The 17,859-nt window shown below is 42.8% G+C and overlaps 1 protein-coding gene across 4 annotated transcripts in view; it reads right to left on the bottom strand.

The window, feature by feature from the left end:
- MEGF10 (multiple EGF like domains 10) overlaps positions 1-17,859 on the bottom strand; it is a 218,576-nt gene that overhangs the window by 38,341 nt on the left and 162,376 nt on the right. For all 4 annotated transcript variants that reach the window (XM_047729949.1, XM_047729948.1, XM_047729950.1 and 1 more), the window contains 5 exons: positions 16,905-17,117; positions 9,852-10,026; positions 8,514-8,634; positions 7,618-7,781; positions 5,433-5,535 (listed from right to left, as the gene is read on the bottom strand). In XM_047729949.1, coding sequence (XP_047585905.1) covers positions 5,433-5,535; positions 7,618-7,781; positions 8,514-8,634; positions 9,852-10,026; positions 16,905-17,117 — 776 coding nt within the window. The remainder of the gene's footprint in view (positions 1-5,432; positions 5,536-7,617; positions 7,782-8,513; positions 8,635-9,851; positions 10,027-16,904; positions 17,118-17,859) is intronic.

The following is a 17,859-nucleotide window of genomic DNA, read 5'->3' as shown; positions in this document are numbered from 1 at the left end:
TGTGGAAAACCCGAAAGACTCCACTCCAAAACTGCTAGAACTTGTACGGGAATTCAGTTAAGTGTCAGGATATAAAATCAATGCACAGAAATCAGTTGCATTTCTCTACATCAACAACAAGACAGAAGAAAGAGAAATTAAGGAGTCCATCCCATTTACAATTGCACCCAAAACTATAAGATACCTAGGAATAAACCTAACCAAAGAGACTAAGAATCTATACACAGAAAACTATAAAGTACTCATGAAAGAAATTGAGGAAGACACAAAGAAATGGAAAAATGTTCCATGCTCCTGGATTGGAAGAATAAATATTGTGAAAATATCTATGCTACCTAAAGCAATCTACACATTTAATGCAATTCCTATCAAAGTACCATCCACTTTTTTCAAAGAAATGGAACAAATAATCCTAAAATTTATATGGAACCAGAAAAGACCTCGAATAGCCAAAGGAATATTGAAAAAGAATGCCAAAGTTGGTGGCATCACAATTCCGGACTTCAAGCTCTATTACAAAGCTGTCATCATCAAGACAGCATGGTACAGGCACAAAAACAGACACATAGATCAATGGAACAGAATAGAGAGCCCAGAAATAGACCCTCAAGTCTATGGTCAACTCATCTTCGACAAAGCAGGAAAGAATGTCCAATGGAAAAAAGACAGCCTCTTCAATAAATGGTGTTGGGAAAATTGGACAGCCACATGCAGAAAAATGAAATTGGATCATTTCCTTACACCACACACGAAAATAGACTCAAAATGGATGAAGGATCTCAATGTGAGAAAGGAATCCATCAAAATCCTCGAGGAGAACACAGGCAGCAACCTCTTCGACCTCAGCCGCAGTTCCTAGGAACTTTGCCAAAGGCAAGGGAAGCAAGGGCAAAAATGAACTATTGGGATTTTATCAAGATCAAAAGCTTCTGCACAGCAAAGGAAACAGTTAACAAAACCAAAAGACAACTGACAGAATGGGAGAAGATATTTGCAAATGACATATCAGATAAAGGGCTAGTGTCCAAAATCTATAAAGAACTTAGCAAACTCAACACCCAAAGAACAAATAATCCAATCAAGAAATGGGCAGAGGACATGAACAGACATTTCTGCAAAGAAGACATCCAGATGGCCAACAGACACATGAAAAAGTGCTCCATATCACTCGGCATCAGGGAAATACAAATCAAAACCACCATGAGATATCACCTCACACCAGTCAGAATGGCTAAAATTAACAAGTCAGGAAATGACAGATGCTGGCGAGGATGCGGAGAAAGGGGAACCCTCCTACACTGTTGGTGGGAATGCAAGCTGGTGCAACCACTCTGGAAAACAGCATGGAGGTTCCTCAAAATGTTGAAAATAGAACTACCCTATGACCCAGCAATTGCACTGCTGGGTATTTACCCTAAAGATACAAACGTAGTGATCCGAAGGGGCACGTGCACCCGAATGTTTATAGCAGCAATGTCTACAATAGCCAAACTATGGAAAGAACTTAGATGTCCATCAACAGATGAATGGATAAAGAAGATGTGGTATATATACACAATGGAATACTATGCAGCCATCAAAAGAAACAAAATCTTGCCATTTGCGATGACGTGGATGGAACTAGAGGGTATCATGCTTAGCGAAATAAGTCAATCGGAGAAAGACAACTATCATATGATCTCCCTGATATGAGGGAGAGGAGATGCAACATGGGGGGTTGAGGGGGTAGGAGAAGAATAAATGAAACAAGATGGGATTGGGAGGGAGACAAACCATAAGTGACTCTTAATCTCACAAAACAAACTGAGGGTTGATGGGGGGAGGGGGGTTGGGAGAGGGGGGGGTGGGGTTATGGATATTGGGGAGGGTATGTGCTATGGTGAGTGCTGTGAAGTGTGTAAACCTGGCAATTCGCAGACCTGTACCCCTGGGGATAAAAATATATGTTTATAAAGTTGTAAAAAAAAAAAAAAAAGAAAAAAGAAAGGATGAATACCCAAGTTTTGTAGCAACATGGACAGGACTGGAAGAGATTATGCTGAGTGAAATAAGTCAAGCAGAGAGAGTCAATTATCATATGGTTTCACTTATTTGTGGAGCATAACAAATAGCATGGAGGACAAGGGGAGATGGAGAGGAGAAGGGAGTTGAGGGAAATTGGAAGTGGAGGTGAACCATGAGAGACTATGGACTCTGAAAAACGATCTGAGAATTTTGAAGGGGTGGGGGGTGGGAGGTTGGGGGCACCAGGTGGTGGGTATTGTAGAGGGCACGGATTGCATGGAGCACTGGGTGTGGTGCAAAAATAATGAATACTGGGGCGCCTGGGTGGCTCAGTGGGTTAAGCCGCTGCCTTTGGCTCAGGTCATGATCTCAGGGTCCTGGGATCGAGTCCCACATCGGGCTCTCTGCTCAGCAAGAAGCCTGCTTCCCTCTGTCTCTCTCTCTCTGCCTGCCTCTCCGTCTACTTGTGATCTCTCTCTGTCAAATAAATAAATAAAATATTTAAAAAAAAATGAATACTGTTATGCTGAAAAAAAAAAAGAATAGAATCTTGCCTTTTGCAACAATATGGGTGGACCTAGAGGATATTTTCTCAAGTGAAACAAATCAGAGAAAGACACATACTATATGAGTACACTTACATGTGGAAAATAAAAACAAATCAACAACAACAACAAATACACCAAAAAACCCCCAGAAATAGAGCTGTAAATACAGAGAGCGAATCACTCTAGTGGTTGCCAGAAGGGAGAGGGGTGGGAAGATGGATGAAATGTTGTAGATGAGATTAAGAAATACAAACTTCCAGTTATAAAATAAATAAGTCACAGGGATGAAAAGTAGAGCATGGGAATACAGTCAGTAATAATTTAGTAACTTTGTATGATGACGGGTAGTAACTGCATTCATTGTGGTGAGTGTTTCGTAATATATAGAATTACCGAACCACTATGTTGGACACCTGAAACTAATATAATATTGTATGTTGACTATACCTCAATTAAAAAATTTAAGATGCAAAAAAAAAATAAAAATAAAAATAAAAGATTAAACTTGTAGTTATCACACAACCCAGCAATTCCACCCCTAATTTATATTCCAAACTTACACATCCACACAAAACTTTGTACATGAATGTCCTTAACAGGATTTTTCAAAATAGCCATTAAGTGGAAACAACCTAAATGCCTATTAACTGATGAACGTGCAAATAAAATGTGGTCTACCTATACCATGGAATATTAGTCAGCGGTCAAAAGGAATTAAGCACTGATAAATGCTCCAGTAGGAATGAACCTTGAAAACAAGCTTAGAGAAGGAAGCCAGTAGCCAAAGACCACATATTGCATGAATCTATACAGTATCAGAATAGGCAAATCTATAGAGACAGAAAGTAAATTAATGGTTGCTTAGGGTTGGGCGGGGGAGTATGCCTAGTGGTGAGTTGGGGGTAAATGGACAATAACTGCTAATAAGTACATCTGGAATTTATTTATGAGGTGATGGAAGTCTTCTAAAAATGATAGTGATGATGGTTGTACAATTCTTTGACTATACTAAAAACCACCGGATTATACAAATAGGTGTATACACCTATACAAATAGGTAGATTCTATGGTATATCTTCCTCTCTCTCTCTGCCTCTGCCTCTCTGTCTCTTTATATATAAATGCATACATATAAACATATGCATATATACTCTCTCTCTCTCCCTAGGTATGTATAGACACACTAAACATACACATACACACATGTGCACATACATGAAGAGGTTGCAGTTTATCAGCACTTATCACCACAATCCTCTCGTGTAATTCTCATAAGTCCTCATCCATGAATGAATGAATGAATTCATCCTCAGAATGAATCTCAGCCTAACTGTCCTTTCCCTCAGCACATTTTGGAAGAAGTCTGCGCACAGTCTGTGCAGTCATGACAGGGGCTGGAGATGCAGTGGGAGGGCATTAGTGCAAACCCTGTCTCTCCCATTTACTGACCCTGGGGCCTTGATCAACACTCAACTTCTCTGTGCCTCAGTTTCTTCATCTGCAAAAAGGACAGAATGATATTTTCTATCTCACAGAGTTGTTGCAAGCCTGCCGTAACCCTTCAATAAACACTACTTATTTTTATTTCTCTGTTCTTATTTTCATGCTTTTTTGCTAAGAGGTAAGATCACCCTGACTCCATAATTTCCTAAATGTCCCATGTCTGGCATGGAGGCATAAGATTCTCCTCTGAAAGACCCATCTTCTCAAAACATGAACTATCACTACAGAGGACACTTGGCTTGTTACTACCAGTTTCTCTTTTAGAAGACACGTTAAAATAAAAACATACAAACAAAACAACAAAAAAAAGCAAAAACAAACAAAAAAAAAGAAGGTAAGTCAAAAAACCATTTTGGAAGATAGGGAAGCACCATCAGTATGGAAATAGTTGTTTCCTACAAATCTCCCTCTCTTTTCTGAATATAGATACACATATATTTAGATATAAGTACAACATATACAAATACACAACCAAACACACACATACACAAATGACTAGGAATGAGAATCTTAAAAGGAAGTTTGGGTTCATTTAACCACCTAAAACACGCACCCAAGTTTCACAGTACTCGACTCTCAATTGGCGTATTAGCAGCCAACATTTTCTTCTACTTTCAGAAGAAATCACTCATAAATAGACCCAGTCTACTCATCCCCAAGTTCAATAACTTTCTTGGTGCATTTCCATTTGTAATTTTTCTAAATAAGCATTTAAAATTCCACTCATTTTGTAAGGTTTTGTTTTTATTTTTTAAAATAGGCTTGACTTCATGAAAGAAACAAAAAAGCAGGACCCCAATTTGCCTGAGCATTCAGTGCCCTCTCCCGAGTCTGTTTATCATGAGAAAAAACAGGGTTCATTTTCTAGTCTGATAAACTTCCTAGCTGGAAACGTGAAGCCCTATAAATAAGGAGAAACCTCCACCTTGTGGCTACAAAATTGATCCTCGATCATACTATGAATTTTTATGACCTAAGTATTATTGTAAGAAAAAGAAAGTTTTAAAACTTTCATGTCTAGCAATGAATATTTTAATATGGCATATTAACCATATTAATATTAATACTGAATATTTTTGCCTCACCAAGATGAACTTAGTTATGTTCTTATGGTTTCGTTCCATCATTCTTTCCTCAGTGCTCCAAAATGTCACAGAAGCCTTGCTAGGCCCTTCAAGCCATTCACATGTCCCCAGTTACTGAACTAGGTCTCATGCTGATATCTCTTGGGTAAAAATGTGACCGTTTTCACCGGAGGTTTTATCATTTCTCCTTCCCTGAAAAGGTGACCTGTGTGTGCTTCTCTAAAGCAGCAAGGAACAGCACTGGGTATAAGGTGGCACATTTTCCCATTTCAAGTAGTGGTCCCTGGCTCACCTGACCATCCAGGGAGGCAGCGGCAGTGGCCCGTCGTGGAGTGACAGCCATCTGCATGGCTACAGTCACAGCGCTCTGCACAGTTCAGCCCATACGTGCCATCCTGTGTGGAAGACAGTGACGAGGTCATGGAAACCCACAGTGAGAGATGAGGGGGACCTCGGTCAGCCACCTCAGATCTAGGACCCTCTTCTCCCAAGCGCCTCTTAGCAACACACATTATAATCCCCTCTTGCCATCTCTGTCTTTCCCCAAATGCAGGCAGTGGTGCTTTAAAATCATTCAGACTGTAATTGATGTCTAAAGTAACAGTTGGTCCTATGAACGGTGAAACCAACTGATATGCACACATACAAATATATGTAAACATGCTCTTTAATTAAGAGAATCTTTTGTGTCTTATCATAAGTCACTGCTCATAATGAAATAGTCTTTTGCTCCTGAAGATTTTTATAATATGTTCCTTGTAGGGCACGCTACTCATTAAGCTCTAAAATTAAAAGAAAATCATAGCGCTAATTGAAGTTCATTTCTGCAAACTTCCAATGTGATACGAAGAACCATTAGGAGAAGTGAAAATCTTCTGTTGCTTTCCCCAGTCAATACCCTCCTTTCCATGAGGAAGTGTCAAGGACATGAGTATTCTGATTCGAGATCCCAAGAAGGCTGGCGTACTCGCTGGCACGCACTCCTCCCCGGTCTGTTTCCAGGCCTGAATGTTTTCAGGTGCCCATCCGTTTCGGTCCAGCAGAGACGACACCCTTCATGCATGTAATCGTTTAGTTTGTGGGAAAGGAATGGAAAGCTCTGCACTTAGCAACACTGCCCTTTCATGCCAGGTCCTGACAAACTGAGGGAGGACACTATAAACCTTCAGGGGGTACATAGTTATCCAGGGCAATGAAGCTGAAAACCAGCATAAAACAGGTGGTGGGTATATGAGAGTATCATCATTTCACTACAATTTGCTAAAACTAAAAAAATTTAAAAATAAAAAAAATTAGGCTCCACTAATGTTTGCTGGGGCTTTGCCACCATAAGAGCCACTGAAACCAGCAGTGGACTTCAGTGAATTTTCTAAAGCATCTTACACACACACACACACACACACACACACACACACAGAGCAAGATTATGGCAGGTGCTTTGGTTTACCTACCATCAGATTGTGAGTGAAAGGTGCTCTTCAAGCCTGTCACAGAGCACTGATAATTTGTTCACTGGTGGATGAGGGGCAGCAAAGCTAACTGAACTCTTTCCCAGGGGTTTGGAGGGCACATGAGAGCCCAGGGTGGGATCCTCTCTAGTTGGGAAATGGGTTGTACTTGATGAAGTGGAAGCCCAGGGGAAAACTGCTCCCACCACAAGGGGCCCAGTTCTGAGGGTCACAGTGTCATCTCGCCATCTCTCCTGGGGGCGAGAATGCACATCACTGAGCTAACGCTCAAAGGCTTAGGAGGAAAGAAATGAGATAGGAAGAAAGAGTCATGGAAAAGAGGACAAGAAACAGGCCACGGGCTTCAGAGGAAGAAAGGGAAATCAGCACGTTACCACAGAACATGTGTCCCATTTGCAGCCTCTGTCTGCCTGCAGTGGGACAGGGTATGAGATTTACAGTGACGACTGCCTCCAAAGTAGGTCAGCGGAGTGGAGCCAGCATAGAAAGAGGGAAATCTTTGGAGATTCTTGTGACTTGAGATGCACTTGTGTTTAACAGAGGGCTGTTTCTAAACCTCTCACCACCTCAATAAGCATTTCTGTGACACTGGTCACCACCCCCTTTCAATCCTCTGCCACTTTCCCACTCTGAGACGGAAGGATTTCCATGATAATGGAGATACAATATTTGGAGAGTTGACAGGCAGACGGCTGGGTGGTTGACTGGCTGCCACGGAGACATGGGGCTATAGGAATGGCGGCGGGGATGGGGAGGCATGGTGGGGAAGCCAGGCAGAGATGAAGGAAAAGAAGGGAGTGCTTCTCACAGAGCTACCTAACCAATGTCCTTGTCTATCCCTCTTCTGATCTTATGTCCAATTTGACTTCAAAGACCTCGGTTCTTCTGAGGGTTTCGTTGGGTTCACACATGCGTGCCTGACACTGGGGACATTGCAGCAGTGAGCAAGACACTCTGCCCTCAGCAACCCCCCATGCCTTCCCAGCTGGGGCGCTGGCTCAGTCGTACCTGGCAGGGGAGCTCACACTTCTCCCCACGCCAACCAGGTGCACAGGTGCAGGTCCCATCGCGGGTGTTGCAGGCTCCCCCGTTGAGGCACTGGCAGGTCAGGTTACAGCTAAAGCCCCAAGTGCCGCTGGGACAGCTGATGGAGCAGTCCACACCGTGCCAGCCTGCAGCGACAAGAACGCCAGAGCATGGAGGAAACAACGGTGCACATCAGGGCCCCCAGGCCCAGCACAGAGAGCAGGGGCGCTGCCGAGAGGTGCCTCCGTCAGCAACGACCCAAGTACCCAGAATCCATCTGTGCTGTATGATCGGTCAAAGACGCCAGGAGCAAGAGGCACCGCTGGGCTACTGGGATAAGATAGGGAGCAGGGGCACCTCTAAGGTGTGGCGACAAGCCATGCAGAATGCGGAGTGTCGCTCTGGTCAGGAAAGTGAAATATTTATATGGGAGGCTAAAGGAAGGCATGTGTTTGAAAGAGCAGCCCTACCTTTAAAGCAAACCCAGTGAGCCATGGACATGAGTTTCCAGGACCCTGCCTGTTGCAGCAGCTAGAGATAGACACATTTTGCTCTTTGCCTAAAATTGGCGCTTGGCTGCATTTCTTGGTGTGACTCCAGGCCAATTTCGGGACATGGCTGTATGTCTGCTTGCTCACTTTAACCCAAAGCCCACAGACTCCCAGACTTTGGGAGCTGGCAGCAACTTCAGAGATCCTACATGAGTCCCTTTCCTTGGCTCACAAATGTAGGAGAGCCCACCCTGGATGAGGGGCTGGCTGAGATTAGAGGCTGAACATTGGCACCGACGGAGCTAGAACCCTAGTGGAGGTTTCTTCCCTTTGACTTTAGAAGGTAACAGAATGAAGAGCAGAGAAAAGACTCATTCACCCACTTACCTGCCTTGCAAGTACAAGACCCATCTACAGGTGAGCAGAAAGCATCGTTCTTACAGCCACAGAGTGAGGAACAGTTTATTCCGTAGGTCCCCAGTGGGCATGGGATAGAGCAGTCAATGCCCTAGACAGGCACAGAGAGGAAAAGGCATGCAATTTTACTGCATGAAATAAGGCCAACACAAACAAACAAAAATACATCTTGGCACTGCTAATTATATTCCCTGTCTAATTTTAACACTTGTATTTTTTTAAAATTGTTAAATGTCCCCAGCATACAAATTTTAAAGATTCAAGGGCAATGCTAGCTGGCCTGTTTAGGATTCAGTATTAAATGGGGCTCAAAAAAGCCTGCTGCTTTCATGAGCTTCTCCTCCTAGCAAATACAAAAAACCCTTGTCCTTGCTCAGACAAGCAGATACAGAACAATAAACTATCAATTACAGCCAATAAATAAATAAGCATAAATATAAACTATACATTAAATTGCAATGCTTCCTAGCCTTCTTTGAATAATATGTAAAATGATTAGTGGGTGAGGCAAAGCAACAGAACACATACCACCTACAGATGATTCAATTTATTATCTGACAATAAGCCTAAAACATAGAAGTGGATTATCAAGGATGGCTGGAGGTCATCTTCTTTAAAAACAGAAGAGACTTGGGGTGCTGGGGTGGCTCAGTCGGTTAAGCATCTGCCTTCAGCTCAGGTCATGATCCCAGGGTCCTGGGATCAACCCTGCCTTGACTCCCTGCTCAGCGGGAGTCTGCTTCTCTCTCTGCCTCTCCCCCCTGCTCATGCTCTCTCTCTTTCTCCCTCTCAAATAAATAGGTAAAATCTTTAAAAATAACTAAAAAGAAAAACAGAAGAGACTTAACACAGGTTAAATGAAGGGCTCCACCAAAGAATAGTGATATAGGTTAGAAAAACCTGTAAAAGATCTCCTCAACTCTAAGTCTTTATTACCTACTCACCCCACATTTCACACTCTGGAATAATTATTAACATCTTCATTGGTTAATCCTGTCCTCTTTTAAAGGAGAGAAAATAATCAAGACTAACCCATTTTCCTTTATTTTTTTCCTCATTTTCCTTTAAAACAAAAATTCCTAACCTGTAGTTCAGGAATCCTAGAAACTAGGTAAAATTCTGTTCGGTGGGTGCACAGGCAATAAGGTATTTCCTTATGTTTCTTATTAGTGCTTTTCATTCTCTTTCTAGGTAATGATGTGACAGATCTTAGCACATTCCCTGTACTTGAGGAAAGGTCCTATATGGCACACGGTGTCATAATGCTCCTCATCGTACCCCATGTCGCCTTCCTCCAGAGCCACTCACTTTGAATCCCGGGGCACAGGTGCACTTCCCGGTCACACTGTCACAGTCAGCCCCATTTTGGCAGTTGCAGATCTGCTGGCAAGCTTCCCCGAAGAATCCAGGAGAACACGTCTCATTGCAGTAGAGTCCTGACCAGCCCGGCTTGCAGGCACACTCTCCAGACATGGGGTGACAGCTGAGAGACACGGATGAAAGGAGAAAGTCACTCCCGGGTGAACATGACACCCAGGGCCCATGCAAATGTTGCTTCAGCCATGAGCAATGAATGGGTGGGTAATTCCATGCACAATAATTTAAACTTTGTTCCCAGGCTTGCTATGATTTAATTAATTGGCTGAAACCCGACTGGTACCACAGAAATGCAGCGTGAAATCGGCATCATGCTCTAACCGGAAGACTATTACAATGGCTTCCTTTTGTCTGAAACTCATTATAATCTTTATAAGTTGAAAGCACTAATTCAGCAATAGGTCCCCTAGATGAGAGGGTTTAAAGAACGACTCTGTCCAGTGCACGACAAAAAGTGGTGAACTAGGGTTTTATCTCCAAGGAACTCCAAAAGCAGCGGACCTTCCTTGCCTGTTTCTGTTCTCCATACCTGCTGGCAAAGCAGCTGTCTCTACCTGAGGCAGCTGCCGCAGGGACTGGCCAGGCAGCCAGCTGTCACGCTGGAGCAAACGGACACATCAGCTGCGCTGGGAGGCACGCGTTAGTGAGGCTGACACAATAGGACATTCTGTGGCACGCAAAACACATGTGCTTCTCACCACAGGAACATCTCAACAATCAAACTGGCTCTGTTCACAATCGGAAGGCTGTGAAAGACCGTCTCTTCTGCCCCTGGTGGAGATAAACCCTTCCTGGTAACTACAGCCCACAGCAGAATCCACTGCCTCATCCAGAACTTTGGTAAGGGACTCTCATCCACAGACAATCCATGGATTTTCAGTCTTAGAGAGAATGATTTGGGGGAGAGGAGGAGGCTGAGATGGCACAACAGCTCTCCCACTGCCTGGGTACCTTAGTGAAAGCACACAGCCCCTGAGGCCTGAAGTCCTAGTCTGTCAAGGGCAGGTCTCAGCCACACCCCTATGGGGAGGATGGCTTGTTCCTCTGCTGCAACTAAGTGCCCACAGGCAAAAGACGAGGCATCCAGCACAAGCGTTATTCAGGGAACACGCTGTGAAGAAATACCCAAGTACCACTCCATATTTAACATGGTTTCTTGGATATAGAAGATTTGGATTTGAGGGATACCTGGGTGGCTCAGTTGGTGGAGTGTCTGCCATCAGCTCAGGTCATGATCCCAGGGTACTGGGATCGAGCCTAATGTTGGGCTTCCTGCTCAGCAGGGACTCTGCTTCTCTCTCTCCCTCTCCCTCTGCCCTTTCCCTGCTCATGCTCTCTCTTTCAGGCTCTCTCAAATAAACAAATAAAATCCTAAAAAAAGAAAAAAGGTTTTGATTTGAAAGGCAAGGGTTCGTCTTGGATCTCCTTAGACCTACTCAGATCTACTCAGCTGCTCCCAATCCTTGAGCAAACACTGGGTGCCTTCATCTCAAACTTAGACCTGTCAAATACCGTGTCTTAGTTCTTTCTGGTCCTTTGTTCCTCTGTGTTTACTCTCAATCACCCCACTGGAGCAGTGGTACCACCAACCACTCAGCTGTTTAAACCAGAAACCTCAGTTATTCCTAGGAACTCCTCCCTCATTTCCCATATCCTCTTTATCCCTAGGACCTAAGAGCTGGCCTCCACCCCCATGTCTCCGTCCACACCATCACCACACTACCCGACACTGAGGCTGGGAAACCAGGCTGGCCTTCTGTTTTGCAGCCTCTGCACTCACTCAAGCCTTGTCACCTAAAAAGTAGATGCTCTCCTATCATTCTCATTAAATATCTTCAAAAACTCCCCACTGCACTGGGAATAAAATCTGTGCTATCTAACACAGCTATAGTGACCGTGTTGTTTGTTGTCTAAACCAGGACATTTTAAAGAGTGAAGAGGGAGTTTTTAGGACTAGAGCCCCTAATCCAAAGAGTCCCTGTGACCCTAGACATCAAGTTGCCCTAAATGCAGCCCACAGGCCATTGTTACCTGACCACCGCCTGCTTCCCAACCTGTCCCCTAGTCATTAGTCTCTCTTTATTACCATGCTCAACAGCAATGGATTTCTTTTACTTGGGAAAAGAACTGAGTGTTGCCAATATAAGGGCATCACGTGGGCTATCCCATACATCTAGAAGACTGCTTTCCCATTCTTCGCCTGGGCATCTCCATTTTACCCATGTCTTCCTTCCATTCTAGACCTCGAGTTCCGTGAAGGCGAGAATTTGGCATGTTACCTGACCTGTCCCCACAGTGGGCACACAGAATTTGGCATGTTACCTGACCTGTCCCCACAGTGGGCACACAGCAAACACTGAATGCATGACGGAAAATGGCAGTTGAGGTACAGAAGGTTCGGACTCTGAAGTCTTGCTTTCCCACATGGATCTGCTTACCTCCCTGAGTCACCCAGCCACTCTGAATGATAATTGGTACATCTGCACAGAGAGGCAAGATTCGCCCTAGAATTCATTTTTAAAATGTCAGAGTTGTGGCCAAAGGGGAACCACTCTGAATTACAAGGCATACTCATTGACGTGACTCTTCTGGTGCTACCGTGAGTCAACACACGCGCAAGCAGCAAGCGTTGACCGAGCCCTGAGTATGTGTCAACGTCACACACAGGAATCCATGCGCACATTATTTCATTTAATTCTCACAACACATTCCAGTTGTTGGGTATCATCCCACTTTATAAATCAGGCAAGAGCAACCTAGAAAGAGTAATTTATTCAAAGCCCAACACAGGTAGTAATGGAATCAAACCCAGACCTAGATTTGATGGTTTGTTTTTACACCAAAGAGAAAGGAGGCTTGGTCGCAGCCTGCTAGGAAGGCTAGATGTGAAAAAGAATGGTGAAAATGTAGGACTTAGCATTGAGCGATGGGTTAGCAGGACCAATAAAAGCCTGTATTGTGAAAAAGCAGAGACAAATCTAAATTTACTTCAGGAAGGTCCTACATTTGAGAAAGGGAAAAGAAATTTTTTTTAAGAATTTATTTATTTATTTGACAGAGAGTGAGATCACAAGTAGGCAGTGAGGCAGGCAGAGAAAGAGGGGAGAAGCAGGCTCCACGCTGAGCAGGGAGCTTGATGTGGGGCTCGATCCTAGGAGACCCTGAGATCATGACTGGAGCCGAAGGCAGAGGCTTAACCCACTGAGCCACCCAGGTGTCCTGGGAAATGAAATATTTTAAGCATGGATTGGTTAAAGTAGTTTGCCTTACTTTGACATACTACAAAAAAAAAAAAAAAGGACATCTTTTAGTAGAAAATATTACTTTACATTAAAAAGGAAAAAAACCTATTCCCGGTGTAGACACAAATGTTAAGCAAAACAGACAATCCGGAGATAGGGGAATTGACTAAGCTACAGGCAGACACAGAGATTGATATTCAACACCCCCCAGTGAGGATTAGTGCAGCACACTGGTTCTCTGATTGATTGGCACCGAAATTAGTATTCTGCAATTTGTAATTAGATATAGGAAGCCAGAGCACTTTGGAAGCATTTGATGGGTTCTCTTGCAGGCAGCTTAATTGGTCATGAGATATACGTGTTGATGTTAGAGGCGGATTGGAGGTTGAAGGGTAACACACTCCTACTCATTTTCTTTCTAAAGAACAGATTGCTCTGTGTATATGAAAATAGGATTACATACACATACGGATACCTATCACTTTGTACAACTAGATATAAACATTCAAGTCAGTTTTTCAGTTTAAGAGTTAAATTATTACATGAGTCTAATATAATATTGGCTAAAATAGAACGAGTCATCGAACTTCCTTTTGTTTATTTCCTTAGGTGTTATTAATGCTCAAATGTAATGACAATCACGTGGCATTTGCAAATAGGCACATCCTGATTGCCCACAGCTATTAAATGTCCTTATTAACAAGAGCTACTGTACATCTCCCATGTGGAATCTTAATAAATCTCCAATTTTATTTTGCTGTTCAAAACCATTTCCACTCTAAGAGTTAGTTTTTGGTTGAAAAGTACAGGTCACAGTGAAAGTCTTTAGGGTCGATAGTAATACTATGATCAAAAACATGAGGGTCACTTATAATTATACTTAAATTCATTTCAACCTTAGGATAGATTGTAAAAGTAAATATGGCTCCAAATTTTTGGCAACTCCTCCTATCAGAAGGTGGAGTGTTTGAAACCATAGCTGGTTGTGTGACCTGTTTCATCCACAGGGATGATAGCAAACACAACATAGCCAAAGGTTTGAAACGTGTTTGCATGTTGGTATTTTGCTCTGTCTCTTGAGGCTTTTGGGAGCCAGTCATCCTGAAAAGAAGCCCAGGCTAACTAACATGCTAGCTGCTAAAGACATGTGGCTCAGGTGCCCATCACAACCGGCCAGATGCTGGACAAGTAAGAGGAATTCTAGAACCCCTCTACCTCTAGCTGGTCCGCCAGCTGAATACAGGGAGGAAAGCAGAAGAAACACCAAGCTGAGCCTAGCTCTAACAGTCAAGCAAAAAACCAACTGCTAATAAATAATCAACTTATACCACTGTCTGCAGTGTTTGTTTTGTTTTGTTTTAATGCAGCAAAAGCTAACAGATACAAACCACTAACCCAGATATGCGGTTGCATTATCTGTCAATATATACATGCATATAACTGAATATTTACCTAAAGACAATATAAACTAATAGTCTGCATTGCGTAAGTTATCTCAGTCATTAAAACGAAAAGTTTTACGGTAAATACACATCATGAATTACATAATAGCAAGCTCCACTTGCTTGATTAAATGGTGAAATGAACAAGCTGGATTTCCAATTAATACAAAGATTCGGGGCACCTGGGTGGCTCATTGGGTTAGGGCCTCTGCCTTTGGCTCGGGTCATGATCTCAGGGTCCTGGGATTGAGCCCCACATCGGGCTCTCTGCTCAGCAGGGAGCCTGCTTCCCCCACTCTCTCTCTGCCTGCCTCTCTGCCTACTTGCGATCTCTGACTCTGTCAAATAAATAAATAAAATCTTTAAGAAAAATACAAAGGTTCTATGCCTTGTGGTTCAAAGGAATCTTGTGTTTCTAGGAATTTCACATTTAAGTTTAGGGTACTTTAAGGTACAAGAACCAGGGGGATGGCTTCAATTATGAATTCAATAAGACAGAGTCATTTCATCAATACTGAACTAGTTTTAAGAGAAACCTGCAAGAGCTAATTTTTATTTTTTGATTTTTAAATTTTATTTATTTAGTTATTTATTTACAAAAGCTACTTTTTAAAACTAGCTTTCAGGCAAGCACTTTCTAGGTTAATTGTTTTTAATCTGATTATTTGTTATACATTATTAGAAATTTTAGCTTTTCCTTTGATCCATGTGATTGCCAAATAATTTCCCATACTTCTTTGGTAAAGCATACATGCTTAGGTACATGTGACCTATGTCAAATATATCACGGTATTGATGTCAGTCAAGAGACTGTCCACTGGGACCTTGCCACTATTGAACATGGTACCCAGTTCTAACAAAACCCACATTCTCTCTGTGTCCCCAATGCTTCTCATAACACAGCTCCCTTCTGTAGGTTTATTAATCTATTTGATGTCAGGATCGTACAATGAAACAGCACTCTGATATCAAGAAGTTCTCAGCTGTCACTAGACGAGGCTTACCTTTTGCTGAGACAAGCCTTAAACACTGCAGGAAGGGTAGCCAAACTCATGACTTATCCCTAATCCTGCCAGCTCCTTAAACACTTGAGAGTTAAAAAACAAACACAATCCTGCAGAGATGATTCATTTTCACTCCCCAAATGTTTACTTAACCTTGTCACATAAAGAGTGGTAGTATTTTCCAAAGAAGAAAACCAAAGTTGATTAAAGCAGCTTGTAAAGTTGCTTGAGATACATTAAGAATGCACTTCTTTGATATGTCCCAGTAAAATGTATTCCAAGCATGCACACATGGGCTCACACACATGCATCCACGAACGCACGTGCGCGCGTGCGCGCGCACACACACACACAACCTATCAAAGTACAAAGTCCATTTTTTTGTTCCTAGCAATGGTTTAAAGAAGAGACCAACCACAGGCTTCTGTTTACATTTAACTTTTGTGCATTTGAGAATTGACAGGGCCACAAGTTTACCTTTTAGAAGCATAAATGAAGTAAGAGCTGTGCTGAATGCAATTAAGTAATTCTTGTAACATTTGAACTGCTATACAATGCACCACATTTTTGTCAGACCCAACTTTTCCAGCAGTCTGCAAATGAGGCCCAGAATTCTAAGTGATATGTATCTGGTCCTTGGGGGATGGAGAGGAAGAAAGGGGGTGGAAAGGTATTTTCAGGGGCAGACAAGGTATAGTAGGGTGGGTGGGAACCATGGTTTCCTGTTCTTAAATTCTTCAAGAGATTTTTTTGAGCTAAAAGACCCCTGTGAGTTTTATGTCCGAGTAATCAATTCTAAAAACATATTTCACATATGACAGCCACATGTGAAACACTTCTATAAAACTTCCACCGGTATACTTCCTCACTACACAGATGTGCTCTTAAGTCAAAGATGCTGCAGCAAGAATCATTTTTTTGTGATATTTTCACATATGAAATTGGCTTAACTCATGTCTCTCATTGCATCTTTGCTTCTAAGGGAATGTCACAGAATCCCTCTCTTAGGGCAATGTTCTACTAACCCCAGCAAATTTCATTTTTGGGAATGGCCATTCATCGAGACTAGAACTTAATATCCACCCATGACCATCTGCCAGTTTTAATGTTTCTAACTTGGACCGTCCCCCACTAAAGAAAGAAGTGGTCCATGTACTTGGTGGTTCCTCTGAAGGATGACCCAGGGGTAGGAAGGTCTCAGGGTGGGCATCTCTCTGGCAATCCATCCTTCCAAAGAGTGGACACTGACGTTCAAATGTTAATGGGGCACATCCTTCCAAGGTAGATGACCCTCACCTGTGAGTGTGGTCCAAGTGGCAGGGACACCGCTTGTCACATTTGATGCCGTAGAGCCCTTCGGGGCATAGGCGTGCCTCACAGCGCTCACCAGCAAAGCCTGCTTCGCAGAGGCACGAGCCGCTCACGTGATAGCATTGCCCTCCGTTGACACACTGGCAGGTCTCAGCACAGCGAACTCCATATGTGCCAACGGGACACTCGTCCTGGCACCTACCAAGCAGGGGGGGTGGGAGCAGAAGACAGATTATGTAATGCCATGTACAAATACACAGTTGATTCCAACAGGCTTTGTAAAGTAGAAACTGAAGGTGCTTTTTGCATTTGTTGTGTTTTTTTAGCGACGGCCCCATTATAGGTATAAAAGCAGGAAGCTGCATTACTCTGGCTACAGGTAGTAGTAATAGCCACATGACCTATTCAAAGGAATAAAACAAAACAAAACAAAACAAAAACAAAGTAAAATCATGAACTTGGCATAGGAAGCCTGTTTTATACCTAGTGTTTTGCTTGCTAAAGATATACATACATGCATGTATATACATACTGGAAAGATACCAGGAGATACCAGAAGAGAGAGAAAAGTGACTGCTCAGATGAGGAAATTAAAATACTTGCTTTCCCTGTTTCAAAGAGAAAAGTTTGTAGCAAATTTCAAACAATGTTAATTCTCTTGGCTTTCATGGTAGCTTTAATATTTAATCTTAGCCATGTGGCTCCTTTTTGCAAAGCTGAATGGAAATAATTGCTCGTCATTTAGAAAGTTATATATTTAATAAAGAAAGTCCTCTTTAGATCTGGGGAAGTCAGAGCTATTGCATCCAGGTTTCTTCAATTCCACCTGGGGAACTCTTGCCAGGGGGTGTATGGACACGTGGAGTTTCCTAGTACAAAAAAATTTTTAAGGGGGTTACTATCCCCTGTTTATTAGAAGGACTGACAAATGGCAAGGAAA

This window comes from Lutra lutra, chromosome 5 (genome assembly GCF_902655055.1).
Source record: "Lutra lutra chromosome 5, mLutLut1.2, whole genome shotgun sequence".
NCBI lineage: Eukaryota > Metazoa > Chordata > Mammalia > Carnivora > Mustelidae > Lutra > Lutra lutra.
Note: the sequence above shows the minus strand (reverse complement) of the source record. Positions and strands in the feature narration are given on the sequence as shown.